Source organism: Rosa rugosa, chromosome 3 (assembly GCF_958449725.1).
Source record: "Rosa rugosa chromosome 3, drRosRugo1.1, whole genome shotgun sequence".
In the NCBI taxonomy this organism is placed as follows: Eukaryota; Viridiplantae; Streptophyta; class Magnoliopsida; order Rosales; family Rosaceae; genus Rosa; species Rosa rugosa.
The window spans coordinates 1,688,463-1,706,001 of NC_084822.1; the positions used below are offsets into that span (position 1 = coordinate 1,688,463).

Consider the following 17,539-nt stretch of genomic DNA (forward strand, 5'->3'; position numbering starts at 1 on the left):
TAATGCGATACTTTATTAATAGGGAAAATAGTCAATGATTACATCAAAGTTTCCAAAGTTTATTCCAATATAAAATCAAACTTTATACAAATTGTAATTGCTCAATCCGTTTGGTAATTCCAATAAAATATGACCAGGTAAGTAGAGAGATGTTGGTGGAGCGAGGCTCGCTTAAATACCCCGATCTCAATTACTTGCCTAGACATCATACTTCATTGGGTACGCCACATGAGAAAGAGTCAATTCAATTGTTATTTGACTAAGGCACATTTGCCGTTTTATTGGAAAATAGAAAAGACTATTTTAATCAAAGTCTGCGGCATCCTCGTGCTCTTCATTTTCAGCTTTGAAGTCTTTTATGGTGAGAATAACATCTTCACCATCTTCTTCTTCTTCAGCAAGGTGAGCTTCTTGCTCCCTCATTTCCCTGTACTCCTTGTAGCGTGCAGCTAGTTGAGAACTTGCTTGGCATTGCTTAAACCAATGCTCGATTGATCCACACCTATGACATACGTCATTGTGGTTGACTTTCTTTATTTGAGGTGCACGTTGTGGATATTCCCTAGGCGGGTTGTTGCTGCTACTACCACGGCGTATTATGCGACCTCCACGGCCCACAGTGTTACGGCCCATGGTGTTGTTATATTCTCTTTTCCCACGTGTGGAATTGCCACCACGTGTGCCCGCTCCAAAGTTGCGGTTTCCTTCCTTATTGGGGCGGTTGTATGGACCCATTCGTCCGTCATGTCCCCTGTTATTAGGGTATACATGCCCCTTATTAGTAGGGTACCGCTCCTTGCGCCCTTTCTTGGGTGCATTATAATTTGCCTCATGAACGCTTTTGGTTCCTACGGGCCTTGAATTATAATTCTTCACAAGGATATTGTCGTGCTTCTCAAACACCGACAAAATATTGATAAGCTCATTGAACTTCGTAAGTCGTCCAGCATTAAATTCAGTGCGATATTGCTTTGATAGTATAATTGCTGCGACGGGGAAGGTGGAGAGAGTCTTCTCAATTAGCTCTTCTTCTGTGAGAGGTTTTCCACAGAACTTCAGCATGGCTTTTAGCCGAAGAGCTTCTGAATTGTATTCAGCAACAGACTTGAAGTCGGAGAAGCGTATATTGTTCCATTGAACCTTCAAGTCAGGGAGGAGGGAATCTTGGATATTATCAAAGCGCTCTTCTAGCGCTACCCATAGGTCCCTTGCATCTTTGATGGACATATACTCTAATCTGAGTGCTTTGTCCATATGGCGTCGCATCAAGATAATTGCTTGTGCATGCTTTATGGGTGTTCGTTGGAACACAAGGCCCGCGTTTGGTTCCTGGATTATGGGCAATATCCCTTTTGATGTGAGATGGTTCTCAACGTCAGTTTTCCAACTATGGTAATCCGAACCAGTTGAGTCAAGGATTTGAAATTCGAGTCTAGGTTCATTCGACATCCTTGAAATATAAGAAGAAAAAGATGTATTAGTTTCGGAGTTTAAAACTTCCACGAAAAACTAAAACAATAAGATTTCCGAGCTATGCTACCAAGAAATCAATTTCCAAGAATATTTGGATTAGACCGAAACAATGATGTTTAATAGGGTCATAAGTCGATGCTTGCGGACGCTCTTAGTCCGACTATTATGAACACTCTTAGTTCATTGACTACGAACGCTCTTAGTTCGTTTAGCGTGAATTTCTATAATTCCGCTTTTTAATTGTAAGTTCCCAAAAAGAAAAAGGAGGAGAAAAATAAATAAAAACTCAAAAGCGGGAACTTTTAGTAAAGAATACCTTGAAATAGTGTTGTCGGAAATGACCGAAAAAGTTGCCGGAAAAGTCACCGGAAAATGGCCGGAAAAGTCGCCGGAAAAGTTGTAGAAAAGTCGTCGGAAAAGTTGTCGAAAAGTCGCCGGAAAAGTTGTAGAAAAGTCGCCGGAAAGTTGTCGGAAACTGGCCCTGTAGATCTGTCGGCAGATCTGTCGGCAGCAGCTCGGCAGCTGCTCGGCAGATGTCTCGGCAGCTGCTGCGCAGCTGCTCGGCAGCTTCTCGGCAGATGCTCGGCAGGGGCTCGGCAGGGACTCGGCAGGTCCTCTCGGCAGGTGCTCGGCAGGTCTCGGCAGATCCTCTCGGCAGATGCTCGGCAGGGGCTCGGCAGGTCCTCTCGGCAGGTACTCGACAGGTGCTCGGCAGGTCTCGGCAGGTGCTCGGCAGGTCTCGGCAGATCCTCTCGGCAGATGCTCGGCAGGTCTCGGCAGGGCTTCTCGGCAGCTTCTGCGCAGCTGCTCGGCAGGTCTCGGCAGCAGTCTGGCAGAACTCGACAGCGGTCCGGCAGCGGTTCAAAACTTCCGGCAGCCGGTTCGGGCGGTTTCCGGACGGTTCTGGAGGTTCTGAAACCGGTTCTGGGCTTCTTGGATCAAGGGCTTTGATATGTGCTAGGGTTTGGAGGTTTTCTGTTGGTTTGGAAAAATGACTTCGATCGGATTTTGAACTCCCTCTACTCTTTTCAATTTCGATTCTAATTCTAGAGCAATTTCGTGCTGATAACGTGTTTAAGGACAAGCAAAATTGACAGAGAGAGAGAGGGAATAGAGATTCAAGTGTGTTTATTCATCTCATACAAGGAGATATTTATAGGAATACATTTGAGGTGTGAGATGCTTAAAGAATGATACAACTTTGATGACAACTCCATTTCTAGCTTTACATTGTGGCATTGTGGCTGTGATGATGGAGATAACCATGCTTGTTCCTCTTTGGCATAAAGCTTATCATTTAGGTCACTATACCTATCTTTACACTTAAGCACCTCTCTTTATACTCAAGTATATATCCTATACATGAAATAGACATATAAACAATGACAACAATAATCATATATACTACAACAATATCAAGATATACTTTCGAAGTTCCAATTCATTTCTCCAATTGTACAATTTACATTTTTGTTTCCTGCAGCATACATTATAACATAAAATCGGCTCTGTTATTGCAGGGAAAGTAAGAAGAAGCTTTAATGAATAGCATAAGATCTAGATTGTTTAGTTGTGACAGTTACAAATTACACACATGTCAGTAGAATCAATAATGAAATAACAGATGATAAGTAGCATTGAAGTTCTTACAAACATGGCGTTAAGCCAAGTTGGTAAGCTAATCAAATTCTCTTATTTACTAGATGTTTGGTCAGGATTTTATACCAGGCTAATGCAGGCAAGTAATGCAGTATACCAAGCTTATGAATCGGAGCAGATAGCACCCATGAAGGTCCTTGGATCAGCGCAGCCCCCATTGAACTGAGCTTGCGAGAAGTCAAAACCAGGGTTCGGCAGATGACCAAAACAAAAACACATAATTAAGCAAGGGGAAAGATTGGTCATCGTTATTTGATCCTTATATAATCAGAAATATTACTATTCTCAGCAGTTTTTTTTTTTTTTTTTTTTTTTTTTTGGCAAACTATTCTCAGCAGTTTGATGACTACATTGTCACAAATGACATTTTTTTCTTTAAAAGAGATGAAAATCAAAATGAAACAAATTTAAAGGCCACCAGCAATGCAAATGCCATAACCAAATAATCACATCTAACGTAAACATCATGGCCTTTAAGAACCTGCATTAACATTTCATTTAGATAAAAAGTCAAAAAAGGCTTCATACACTAACACACACTGAATTACACTTAGGGGGTGTATTCAATTCAGATTTTAAAAGATTTTGTTTGAGTTTTTATAATTCATGGATTTACTTAATCCACGGATTGTTTAAATTCTATATGGACTCTGATTGATTCTAATGGATTGATTTACTAGTATTTGTTTAGATTTTACAAGTTCTTATGATGTTACTCATGGATACCTGTTACTCATGGAACATAGTGGCCAACTATATGTTTATCTTTGTACCCACCAATAGTTATCTCACAATAACTATGTTGTTCATTCTAAATAGTATCTTTGGCTATTGCCTTTGGCTGAAACTGGAGAACTATTACCAATAGAGTCCTCGACTTCCCCATGAGCAATTTTACACACATTTCTCAGAATCCCCATCCACTATCTACCTTGACATGAAAAGGAACACTCTCGAGTGCATCCGACAGCATGAGTAACACTAGAATAACACATTCATTTCAGTAGTCCAAACAGTTGTAAATACAATCAGAATAAGATTCACAAGTTGAATTCATCTCTTCTTGAAACCCCTGGAGCATAAGACGCTTCTGTTCAAGATTAGTGGAGTAGGGATCCAGCTGACCCTCGCCCACTATAGGTGAAGGCCGTGAAACATGTCCCTCTTTTGCAGTGTTATGTGCATTATATCATCCTCTACCCTATATTCGAAACCAAAATCAACATAACATAGAAAAACAACAAAAATGGGAATTAATGAAGAACAAGAAACAAACAGTAATCACCTAGTGACTAGTGTCCAGAAAGAACAGTCCATCTTCACGGGGCAAGTGAGATAATGCAAAAGTGGGAATTATGTACATGTTCACCTCCTCTAGGGTTTGCTCCCGTTCGAATACCTTTTGACCTCAATTACGGTCATTGCAGATCAAAATCAGTGAAAGGAGAGAGACTTTTCGTCGTGAAGTTCTCTGGGGCCAGTTTCTCGGCCATTTGATATATTGAGATTTAAGTAACCTGTTTCCTTGAATACGAAGGAGAGATGGATGTTGAAAGGAGGCGCCTGAAGATTCATTTCAACAAGGCTGTGATTGATTGTGATCATCGGCAACTGATGAGCAAGGCCATGGTAGGATTGTAATGTTGATGGTTTTGGCAGGAAAGCTTATGATGATAGGCCAGCCTTATGCTCCACCCACTGGGATGAAAACTAAATCTACTTTCTCCCTTTTCGATCAGTCTGAAACATGCCCTCTACTGACTTCATTGCTGTTGTTGGAACTATATTCGGATTCTAATTTTTAGTGACACAATAGGCCATTTGGAAGTAACAATGCCTTTCCACTTTCTGTTATGAATCCATGCAACAACTTTTGGTCTAAAAGCTAAACTTACCTGATTAGGTAGTCGGTACCTGCAGTCGTAACTTTGCTACATAATAACTGCTTCGAAATCATTCCCTATTTGTCGCGCTTTGTTCCGAAAACCCGCTCCAAATGATTTCTGATAGGAGCATTTTAAAGTGGTATTTTAATAGTTAATTCCTCACATTTTGCTTAGTTAATTCCTTAACGAATCGATTTTTAACTCAATTTCTATTTTCTTAGGTACATTGGAGTAGATGATGATGAAATGAGAATTAGGTCCATAATTACCTATAAATGATGGAGAAAAATGGAAATGTACTAAAAGGTCAATTTTACACATTTTCCTACTCCGGCTAGGAGAAACCAAGCCAAGCAAGGAAGAAGGAGCGGGCGCCTGACCAAATGAACTCCAAATGAGCTGAAAATTTCCAGATCCATTCTAGACATCCTAAGGATCATTTCTTATGAAGAGTGCCAGAGCTAGAATTGAGTGGAAGGCCTTCAAACAGTCAGCCCAATTTCCTGCAGAAGCAAAACTGGAAAACTGGACCCGTAAGGAGTCCAGCAGAGATTCTGGCCCAAAGACATGAAAATAAATTCTGAAATTCTACCAAAATGATCTACACTCATGGTAGATCATTTCATATGAAGAAGTCAAGAGCCAAAACTGAATTCCTGTTGGAGAAATAATTGAAGGAATAAAGGGGCAGAAATTGACCTAAAAACAGCTCAATATTCACATGTTCATGTTTCCTACCCACATGAAGAAAGCTAGATGCTTTTCTCTTTTTCCTTGGATATATTTTTCTGCTCCAAAAGATCATCATCACTTCCATACTTCTGCACATTCATGCCTTGCTTTCATTTCATCATTACTCCATCTTTTCCATATTTTACAAACCACTTTCATTATTTTTCTTCCATTTATCATTTCACTCTTCTTTTTTTTCCCTATATAAACACCTTCTCCTCTCACTCTAAACACATTCCTTCATCCATTAATCCATCTTCTTTGTCTCTCCATTTCCTTTCCATTTTCCTTTCCATCCTCTAGTTTCAAGTTTAGTCATCTCCATGAGTTCAAGCAAGGCCAAAGAAGAAGAAGAGAAGCCGTGAGCACTTCCATCCATAGCCATCCTTGAAGCTTGCTTTCGAGTTTCAAGAATCCACAACGTGAATCATCCATCTCATCTTCATCCACGGTGTAATCCAATTCTCCTTTGTAACCTTTGCTTTGAATTTCGTTGGTTATGAACTAGTTGACATATATGTTTGAACAAAGTATTATTTCTGGAATTTTTATGATTAATTGAGAATTTTCAGATTCATATATTGCGATTCATTGTTGCTTTTGTGTGAGTGTTTGATTAAATTTGCATGATAGATATCTTTTGTATTTTAATCTTAAATGGTTCGAAACTTTTAGGGTTTTTATATGATTGGTGCTACAAATTTAAGAACATGAATCAACTTTTTGGTTTTGTGTTCTTAAATCGAAAAGTAGTAAAGGTTTTGTGCAAAAATCGGATTTAATCAAAGAGAATTGCAATTAGGTGGACTTTTTCATACTAAGTTGCACACTTGAGTTGATAGCCTTTCTAGATGCTTATTGCGTTGAACATGTTATGATTGACTAGCTTTCTAGGGCTTGAATGCATGTTTGATAGGATTAGTCTTTGTGCTTTCACTTAGATTAATTAGCATTGAAAAGTAAAATATGGGAAATTGTTTGCTTTTAACGTTTCACATGATCAACTCCTCTTGCATGACTTTGATGAACAATGTTAGAGTTTGAATCGATTTTAATCATGATTTTCGGTTTTGATCTTTGTTTTCTCATTCCATTCGTTTACTTATGTTTTATTTGTTTTCTTAACTTAGTTTATTTTTCGAAAACCAAAACCAAAAAAACTCCCCTTTGAATTCGTAAATAGTGATGTATATGTGTGAATATTATACTTTGTTTTAATTTTAATTGTTTAATTGTTTGACAATGACAGGTGTACCCTCAATCCCCGGAATAGAACGATCCCTATTTGCTTATACTACTAACGATGTTTTCAGGGTTAAATTATGCGCTTGCTTTGAGCGTATCAATTTTTGGCGCCGTTGCCGGGGATTGAAAAATCATTTGTCACTTTGTGAATAATATGTTTTGTTTATATTGTGATATTAAAATATATATATATATATATATATATATATATATATATATATATATATATATATATGTATATATATAATTGTGAATAGTGACGTTTCGTACTTGTTTGGAGTGAAAGTTTTGTCTAATTTTACTTGTAAAGAAAAAGAAGAGTAAAACAATGAAAATTGAATTATGAATATTGTTAATTATTTAATTGTTATGAGTGTGTAAAATCGTATGAGTAGACAAGGGCCCTTTTGTTAATATTGGCCTTAACCCTTCATTTGTACCTTTCTAAGGTCTTATGAGGTTGAGGGCGGCCTTTATTAGCATTTGGAGAACAGTCTAACACATGAGTACTTTCCAAACTGAGTAAGGGGCATTACAGATGGTGTCTTAGGTTGAGACCCTGGGTGATGGGTTCAAATTGGATCTCAGAGATACTATAGACTGTGCGTAAACCACAATGTGGAAGTAGCCAATAGGGGCGTAAACCTCAATGAGGGAGTAGCCTCCGTAGTATCACCAAAATGAGTCCTCCCTCTCACTTACCTCTTAATCTGGCTATCTGGTCTTCTGAAACCACGGAAAGAGACTTATGTCTAGGCGACTATCCCTATATCGTAGCTCACCAATAGTAGTGGTTTCTATTGGGCTCGACTTACAACTTGGACTCAATTGAGTTATTAACTATGTTTATAAGTTCTAAAAAAAAAAAAAAAAGCAAAATACTTGTACATAACTTACACTTGTAGTTTGTTTTGTTTTTACACTTTTTACTTGTACAAACCTTTTACTTTTACCCCTTTTGTTGTACATCATGAATAGTGACGTTTCCTTGTATAAAACATTAACTTGTATTTCTTGTATTTGTAATTTACTAACTTATGTAATTCTCAATGTTGTTCAGGAATTCCATGAATGACCGAGCCTTCTAAAATCCCTAGTGCACGAGAGATTGAAGAAAGACTTGCTCGTTTGAAGAATCCTCCACAACTTGAATACAGAAGACCTTCTTTCTTGCAATTAAAACCGTACACATTCAACGAGCAAGGGAAGAGAATCTTAGATCCTTCAGAGGAATCCACATCACCTACACCTACTCCATCTCCTCCTTCACGTTCACCTTCACCTGTTGTTTCGTCCAACTCTACACCACCACCTACACCAACACCTGAAGAAGTTCAAGAAGAGAGAATGGCATCCATTAGGGAACTATCCACAGCAACAGTCGAGGGAGGACCCCCTACAGGCATTGTGTACCCTGCCCCTGCAGCAGGAAGACAAGCAGAGTTTGAACTGAAGAGTGGACTATTGCACCAACTCCCTATGTTCCATGGGCTTCCTATGGAGGACGCCAACAAACATCTTAGAGCATTTCAGGTTGTGTGTTCTAACATGCAACCACAAGGAGCAGATGAGAACATTTTGAAGATGAAGGCATTTCCATTCTCCTTAGCTGATAGAGCCAAAGATTGGCTATATGAGATTCCTGCTGGACGTATCACCTCTTGGGACACAATGTGGAAGGCCTTCTTGGAAAAATACTTCCCAGCTTCAAAGGTCATCACACTCAGGAAGAAGCTCAGTGGAATTGAACAAGCCCCAGATGAGTCCTATTCTGCCTATTATGAGAGGTTCAACTCCTTACTTGCCCAATGTCCTCAACATCAGATGAAGGATGAGACCCTACTTACATGCTTTTATGAGGGACTCTTACCTTTAGAGAGGCAAATGCTTGATGCTGCAGCTGGAGGAGCTTTTGTGGACAAGTCACCTGTAGCTGGAAAGGAACTTATTGAGAATCGTGCCCTCAACAATCAACAATATGAGGGTATAGGGCACTCCATTCGAAAGGTGCATGAAGTGGGCAGGAATACTGCCATTGAGGATAAATTGAACAAGCTCACTCTCCTAATGAACCAAGTCGTCACTTCTAAGGGAATTGGTGCACCAATAGCTTGTGGGGTATGCTCTATGCAAGGGCATGTTACAGATCAATGCCCTCAACTCAATGAAAATGGAGGATGGGAATCTGCAAATGCTATTGGAGGATATCAAGGAGGATATCAAGGAGGATACCAGGGAGGACCTCAACGTCCTAGGCATGACCCCTATTCCAACACTTACAACCCAGGATGGAGGGACCATCCAAACTTCAAGTGGACCAACAATGACAACGTTCAGAATCCTCTTGGTGGGAACTTCCAACGTCCTCAAGGGCCTTCATTTCAAGGATCATCTTTTCAAAGGCCTTACATGCCCCCTCCTACACAGAACTCTGGGAATTCCAACTCTCATTATGATAAGGCGTTGGAAGCCTTGACTAGCTCTACACAAGCCTTGACAAACTCCACTCAGGCTTTGATTCAAGGACAACAGACCCATACTAAGGACATTGCAGAACTCAAGAAGCAGATGGGCCAAGTTGTGGACTTCATGAGCAAGATCCATGAGACTGGGAAGCTCCCTAGTGTCACCATACCTAACCCAAAGGGTAATGTGGAGAATGCATCAGTTGTGACTTCAAGGAGTGGAAGACCATTTGTGGATCAACCTCAACGGACCAAGGTGGCCCAAGCAAGCAATGAGAAAGAACAAGAGCCCACCAAGTTGGAACTTGAGAAGGACCCTGCAACGTCCAAGGAAGAGACTAAGGCGTCCTCACCATTAAAGGCAAAACCGGAAATCAAAGGTAATAATTCTAATTTATCCAATTCGGTTATTGCTAACCCTTCTTCTCCTTGTATGCCCTTCCCACGCAGGTTTGCCAAATCAAAGAAGGACGAAAGTGACCAAGCAATCTTGGAAACTTTCAAGAAGGTACAAGTAAACCTACCCCTCCTAGAGGCCATCAAGCAAGTCCCCAAGTATGCTAAGTTCCTCAAAGAACTTTGCACCACAAGGAGGACAAACAGAGAAAAGGAGGTGGTAAAGCTAAGTAAGAACGTCTCTGCCCTGATTCAGAGGAAAATTCCTCCCAAGTGTAAGGACCCTGGAAGTTTCACTATTCCATGTACTATTGGTAATTCCAGATTTAAGAATGCCATGCTAGACCTAGGAGCATCTGTTAATGTTATGCCCTACTCTGTTTATGAAACCTTAGGTTTAGGGGCACTTAAATCTGATAATGTTATCATTCAGTTAGCTGACAGGTCCAATGCATACCCTAGAGGTTTGTTGGAAGATGTGCTTGTGCAGGTTAACCATCTTATTTTTCCAGCTGACTTCTACGTGTTGGAAATGGAGGACTCGCCTGTGAGTTCCACTCCATTGCTTTTGGGGCGTCCTTTCTTAAGGACAGCTAGGACGAAAATAGATGTGTATGCTGGCTTTCTCACCATGGAATTTGATGGTGATGTTATTGGCTTCAACATATTTGAAGCCATGAGGTACCCTCTTGATGTTCATGATTGTTTTTCTATTGATATTCTAGACAATCTTGCGCAGAAAATGTTTGATATCATGAATGAGGATGCTTTGGTCACTACACTTGAGCAAGGAGTGGGATACACCAAAGATGGCGTCAACATCCCAGGGGATGTGCTCAAGGAAACTTGTGAGGACAACATCATTGCCAATGTGTCCTTCCTTGAGGCATCACCCTTCATAGGTAAGTCAACTTCACCCTTGTCCATTCAGTTATCCACTAACAAGACTCTACCTTCAGTGGTTCAGGCACCAGAACTTGAACTTAAACTTCTACCAGAACACTTGAAGTATGTCTACTTAGGGGACAAGGAGACTTTACCAGTGATTGTATCTTCCTCACTTACATCTTCACAAGAGGAGAGATTGGTGGTGATGTTAAAGCAACACAAGACCGCCATAGGATGGACATTGGCGGATATCAAGGGAATAAGCCCTACAACTTGCGTCCATAGGATACTTCTTGAGGAGGGGACAAAACCTACTAGAGAGGCTCAACGTCGTCTCAACCCTCCAATGATGGAAGTTGTGAAGAAGGAGGTTATCAAACTCCTAGATTGTGGGGTCATCTACCCCATTTCGGACTCCAAATGGGTGTCCCCAGTTCAGGTTGTGCCCAAGAAGTCTGGGGTAACTGTGGTAAAGAATGCTGAGAACGAACTGGTGCCCCAAAGGACAGTCACAGGCCACAGAGTCTGTATTGACTACAGGAAGCTCAACGCAACAACAAGGAAAGATCACTTTCCTCTTCCATTCATTGATCAAATGCTTGAGCGCCTAGCTGGACATGAGTACTACTGCTTCTTGGATGGCTACTCAGGATACAATCAGATTGCCATAGCCAATGAGGACCAAGAGAAGACAACGTTCACCTGCCCTTTTGGGACATTTGCCTATCGTCGCATGCCTTTTGGACTTTGCAACGCACCAGGTACCTTTCAGAGGTGTATGGTAAGTATATTTTCAGATTATATTGAGAAAATCATAGAGGTATTCATGGATGATTTTTCTGTTTTTGGAAAAAGTTATGATGATTGTCTTAATAATCTTGAAATTATTTTGCAACGTTGTGTGGAAACTAACCTTGTGTTAAACTGGGAAAAATGCCATTTTATGGTTAGACAAGGTATAGTTCTAGGGCATATCATCTCTGCTAGGGGTATAGAGGTGGACAAAGCTAAAGTAGACCTTATGCGTTACTTACCCTCTCCCACTTCTGTGAGAGAGATTCGCTCTTTTCTTGGCCATGCAGGGTTTTACAGGAGGTTTATCAAGGACTTCTCCAAGATTTCGAGACCTCTATGCCAACTACTCCAAAAAGATGTGACGTTTACATTTGACAAGGAGTGTCAAGAAGCTTTTGACAAGCTTAAGGAATTGTTGACGTCTGCCCCCATCATGTTACCCCCAGATTGGTCCTTGCCCTTTGAGTTGATGTGTGATGCCTCTGACTATGCAGTTGGAGCTGTTTTGGGGCAAAGGAAGGACAAACGACCATATGCCATCTACTACGCCTCAAGGACTCTAAATGATGCACAGATGAACTATTCAACCACAGAGAAAGAGCTCCTTGCAGTTGTCTTTGCCCTTGAGAAGTTTCGTTCTTACTTACTTGGTACCAAAGTTATTATCTATACTGACCATGCAGCTTTGAAATATTTGATGACCAAGAAGGAGGCGAAACCAAGGCTCATTAGATGGATACTACTCTTGCAAGAATTTGACGTGGAAATCAAGGACAAGAAGGGTAGTGAAAACGTGGTAGCTGACCACTTGAGTCGTTTGGTGCATGCAGAAGACCCTCTCCCTCTGGTGGAGACGTTTCCAGATGAGCAGCTCTTTGGACTTCAGGTAAGTGAACCATGGTATGCAGATATTGTGAATTACATTGTTTCTAAACAAATTCCTGATACCATGTCACGTGCTCATAGAGATAGGCTTAAGAAAATTGTTAAGCAATATGTTTGGGATGAACCTTATCTATGGAAATATTGCTCTGATCAACTGATTAGGAGATGTGTGCCTGAACATGAACATAATGCCATACTTTCTTTTTGCCATTCTAAAGCATGTGGGGGTCACTTTGGGTCTAAGAAGACTGCATTTAAGGTGTTAGAGTCTGGGTTCTTTTGGCCAACGTTATTTAAGGATGCATATGCCTATTGTTTAACATGTGATAGATGCCAAAGAACCGGAAATCTAAGTTCTAGAGATCAAATGCCATTATCTAATATCATAACTGTTGAAATATTTGATGTCTGGGGTATAGATTTCATGGGCCCTTTTCCTTCATCTTTTGGATGTCTCTATATATTGCTTGCTGTGGATTATGTTTCGAAATGGGTGGAAGCCAAGGCCACTCGGACTAATGACTCTAAGGTTGTTGCAGATTTTATCAAGTCTAACATCTTTAGCAGGTTTGGAATGCCTAGAGTTCTTATTAGTGATGGTGGCTCCCACTTTTGCAATCGGACGATTGAAGCTCTCTTGAAGAAGTATGATGTGACACATAAGGTTTCTACACCTTATCATCCCCAAACAAGTGGGCAAGCTGAAGTCTCAAATCGTGAGATCAAGGGAATATTGGAGAAGACTGTGAACCCTAACAGGAAGGATTGGTCCTTGCGTTTGGAGGATGCTTTGTGGGCCTACAGAACTGCATATAAAACTCCCATAGGTATGTCCCCATATCGAATTGTGTATGGCAAACCTTGCCATTTACCTGTGGAGTTAGAGCACAAAGCCTGGTGGGCTGTGAAGCAGTTTAACATGGACCTTGATGAAGCTGGGCTTCATAGGAAATTGCAATTGCAAGAGTTAGAGGAGATAAGGAATGATGCATTCGAAAGTGCAAGGATCTACAAGGAGAAAACAAAAGCCTTCCATGATAAGATGATTCGTGGAAAGACTTTTGTTGTGGGCCAGAAAGTTCTTCTTTTCCATTCTCGTCTTAAACTCTTCCCAGGTAAGCTTCGTTCTCGTTGGATTGGACCTTTCACTATTACTAATGTGTTTCCTCATGGAGCTGTGCAGATAAAGAGTGAACAAACAGGTCACGAGTTCAAAGTCAATGGCCATCGCCTAAAGCCTTACTTTGAGGCATTTGTGGAGCATGAAGTGGAGGATGTACCCCTCCAAAACGTTCCACACTCTGAGGATTAAATGGAGGAGGTACAAGTCTAGGCTGAAAGACTATAAACATTAAGCGCTGCTTGGGAGGCAACCCAATTCAGAAGTAGCTGTGGAGGAGTCATCAACGCAGATTTGCTTTCTCTTCCCCCTTTACTCCTCCATTTTCTTTTTGTTTTAGTAGTTATTTTCGTAAATTTCATCCCTGTATGCTTAAGTGTTTCATTGCATGCTTATTCTTGATTACATTGAGGACAATGCAATATTTAAGTGTGGGGGAAGGGATTTATATTTGAGTCATATATATGGAAAAATACAAAAAAAAAAATCGAAAAATGTCAGAAAAAAAAAAAAAAATTTCGTTGTTTTTGTTTTTGTTTTGAGTCTTAGGATGCCTTTCAACTGTCTGGGATGATTCTATATCTCTGAAATCATGATTAAAAGAGGATCACAACATTGAGATGATTTTAAACATGGTATTCTTTGGTTAATTGAGATATATGAAAAATGTGTGCCTTGTAGTGGATATGGATTGCATGACCTTGGTACAGAATATGAGCATGTTAAGATGAGTTGTGATTCATAAAGCCATGTGAGATAATTGAACCATGTCCCTTTTTCTTGGAGTGAAATGAAAAATATATTCTTAATTTCTTGGCGATGTTTTGATGATCTCATTATTCTTTCATCTTGATTGACTGCTTGCCATAGATTAAGTTTAATGGACTAGAGAATGCTAGAATTCGCTCTTGTGCTTGTTGAGACGTGATATCAATACATGGCCCTGATTCTGGAAGGGATAGAGGTTTTCTAGGAATTACCACCATTGCCAAATAAACTTGTGTCCCCAATTGTGCCCGTCGTGGGACCCCCCTAGTTAAGCCCCTTTGAGCCTACATTAAGCCTTTTCTTTCATCACCCTAAAAATCCTTAACCCCTGAACCTTAGTATAGTGATAATCCTACCCTTTGTTCTAAAAACTTAGTGGAGCTATCTTTTGAGACATACTACATGGGTTTGGTGCTAAGGATGAAGATTGAGAAGAGGTGAAAGTTCAAGTGTGGGGATAGACTTGTCCATAAAGAAAAAGATATGTTGAAGCCGTGAAAAAATGAAAAGAAAAGAGAAAAATTGTGTACGGCTAAAAAGAAAAAGAAAGAAAAAAAAAAATATATATGTTTATGGACTTTCATCTCCCATACTTAGTGATTTTGGAGTTTGCTTTGAATTGAAGGCCCACTACAGAAAAATTTGACCTTTGTCCATTTCACTAGAGTTCAAAGGAAGTTTAGAAGGAAGGTTGGGCCCAACATGAAGACATTAGCCCTTTTATTTTACCTCTATGGGTGTGGCGTTTTGAGTTGATGGATTTCTAGAAGTCTCTCTACATCTGCATGAGCTCTGCTAGGTTTTTAGGATACTTTGACATTCCATACCTTTCATTTCTGAAAACTTTGAGCCTTAGCCCCATTACAACCCTTTGAGAAGACCTTCTTGATCCTTAAGATGGGACAGCCTTTGATGTGGAGATGAGTTACAAGAGTTGAACCTATGGCTTGGGTCCATTCGTGCAAGTAGTTGATATCCTTCATGAGATCTTTTGAAAAAAAAAAAATTATATTCAAAAAGTGCTTTTCGTTTCTTATATATGTGAGCTATTTGACTGCCTTAAAATATGTTCTCTCACATATAAATGAGTGATTATAAGCTTTTAAGCATTGCCTTGATCTGAGAGAAGAAAGAGTGGATATACCTTGTGAGGATATGAATCATACTTGTCTGAAGCATGCTAAGCTAAACCCCATCACCATTGTTACAACCAAGTCCGACTTGTGTATGTGTGGATCATATGTTTTAATTAACTCTCGAATGCTTAACATTGATTCTTGGTTGAGTGCTAATCTTGGTGTTGTGAAAGTAAGAGATTTCTGAGACAATATGTTAAAGGGCAATAGAGGTCTTTGTGATGTCAACATCTTGGTCTTTGTCTTTGAATTTACTCTTTTATGTGTGACATTTTTTTTCTTTGTGTTTTGCTTTGTGTTTTACGTTTTTGGTTTCTTTGAGTCTTTGTGTTTTTGTTTCCATACTTAGTCATTTTTTTCGTTGGTTTCTTTGTTTTGTGTCATAGTCTTTTTGGTTTGTTAGTTTTTGATTTTGCTAAGGGACTAGCAAAAGCTAAGTGTGGGGGAATTTGATAGGAGCATTTTAAAGTGGTATTTTAATAGTTAATTCCTCACATTTTGCTTAGTTAATTCCTTAACGAATCGATTTTTAACTCAATTTCTATTTTCTTAGGTACATTGGAGTAGATGATGATGAAATGAGAATTAGGTCCATAATTACCTATAAATGATGGAGAAAAATGGAAATGTACTAAAAGGTCAATTTTACACATTTTCCTACTCCGGCTAGGAGAAACCAAGCCAAGCAAGGAAGAAGGAGCGGGCGCCTGACCAAATGAACTCCAAATGAGCTGAAAATTTCCAGATCCATTCTAGACATCCTAAGGATCATTTCTTATGAAGAGTGCCAGAGCTAGAATTGAGTGGAAGGCCTTCAAACAGTCAGCCCAATTTCCTGCAGAAGCAAAACTGGAAAACTGGACCCGTAAGGAGTCCAGCAGAGATTCTGGCCCAAAGACATGAAAATAAATTCTGAAATTCTACCAAAATGATCTACACTCATGGTAGATCATTTCATATGAAGAAGTCAAGAGCCAAAACTGAATTCCTGTTGGAGAAATAATTGAAGGAATAAAGGGGCAGAAATTGACCTAAAAACAGCTCAATATTCACATGTTCATGTTTCCTACCCACATGAAGAAAGCTAGATGCTTTTCTCTTTTTCCTTGGATATATTTTTCTGCTCCAAAAGATCATCATCACTTCCATACTTCTGCACATTCATGCCTTGCTTTCATTTCATCATTACTCCATCTTTTCCATATTTTACAAACCACTTTCATTATTTTTCTTCCATTTATCATTTCACTCTTCTTTTTTTTCCCTATATAAACACCTTCTCCTCTCACTCTAAACACATTCCTTCATCCATTAATCCATCTTCTTTGTCTCTCCATTTCCTTTCCATTTTCCTTTCCATCCTCTAGTTTCAAGTTTAGTCATCTCCATGAGTTCAAGCAAGGCCAAAGAAGAAGAAGAGAAGCCGTGAGCACTTCCATCCATAGCCATCCTTGAAGCTTGCTTTCGAGTTTCAAGAATCCACAACGTGAATCATCCATCTCATCTTCATCCACGGTGTAATCCAATTCTCCTTTGTAACCTTTGCTTTGAATTTCGTTGGTTATGAACTAGTTGACATATATGTTTGAACAAAGTATTATTTCTGGAATTTTTATGATTAATTGAGAATTTTCAGATTCATATATTGCGATTCATTGTTGCTTTTGTGTGAGTGTTTGATTAAATTTGCATGATAGATATCTTTTGTATTTTAATCTTAAATGGTTCGAAACTTTTAGGGTTTTTATATGATTGGTGCTACAAATTTAAGAACATGAATCAACTTTTTGGTTTTGTGTTCTTAAATCGAAAAGTAGTAAAGGTTTTGTGCAAAAATCGGATTTAATCAAAGAGAATTGCAATTAGGTGGACTTTTTCATACTAAGTTGCACACTTGAGTTGATAGCCTTTCTAGATGCTTATTGCGTTGAACATGTTATGATTGACTAGCTTTCTAGGGCTTGAATGCATGTTTGATAGGATTAGTCTTTGTGCTTTCACTTAGATTAATTAGCATTGAAAAGTAAAATATGGGAAATTGTTTGCTTTTAACGTTTCACATGATCAACTCCTCTTGCATGACTTTGATGA

At 39.5% G+C, this 17,539-nt stretch overlaps 1 protein-coding gene across 2 annotated transcripts; it reads left to right on the forward strand.

Moving 5' to 3' along the window:
- The first annotated feature begins 5,142 nt into the window (after positions 1-5,142).
- LOC133736124 (uncharacterized) lies at positions 5,143-17,089 on the forward strand. Of its 2 annotated transcripts, none has more exons than XR_009859429.1 (2): positions 5,143-6,203; positions 7,000-8,049. XR_009859429.1 is itself a non-coding variant. In XM_062163565.1 (2 exons), exon 2 carries the CDS (start codon positions 8,067-8,069, stop codon positions 13,734-13,736), a length of 5,670 nt encoding a protein of 1,889 aa, XP_062019549.1. In that variant the 5' UTR covers positions 5,143-6,203; positions 8,056-8,066; the 3' UTR covers positions 13,737-17,089. The 2 variants fall into 2 exon arrangements, 1 of the variants encoding a protein (XP_062019549.1); XM_062163565.1 differs by lacking the exon at positions 7,000-8,049 and adding an exon at positions 8,056-17,089.
- Positions 17,090-17,539: the final 450 nt, after the last annotated feature.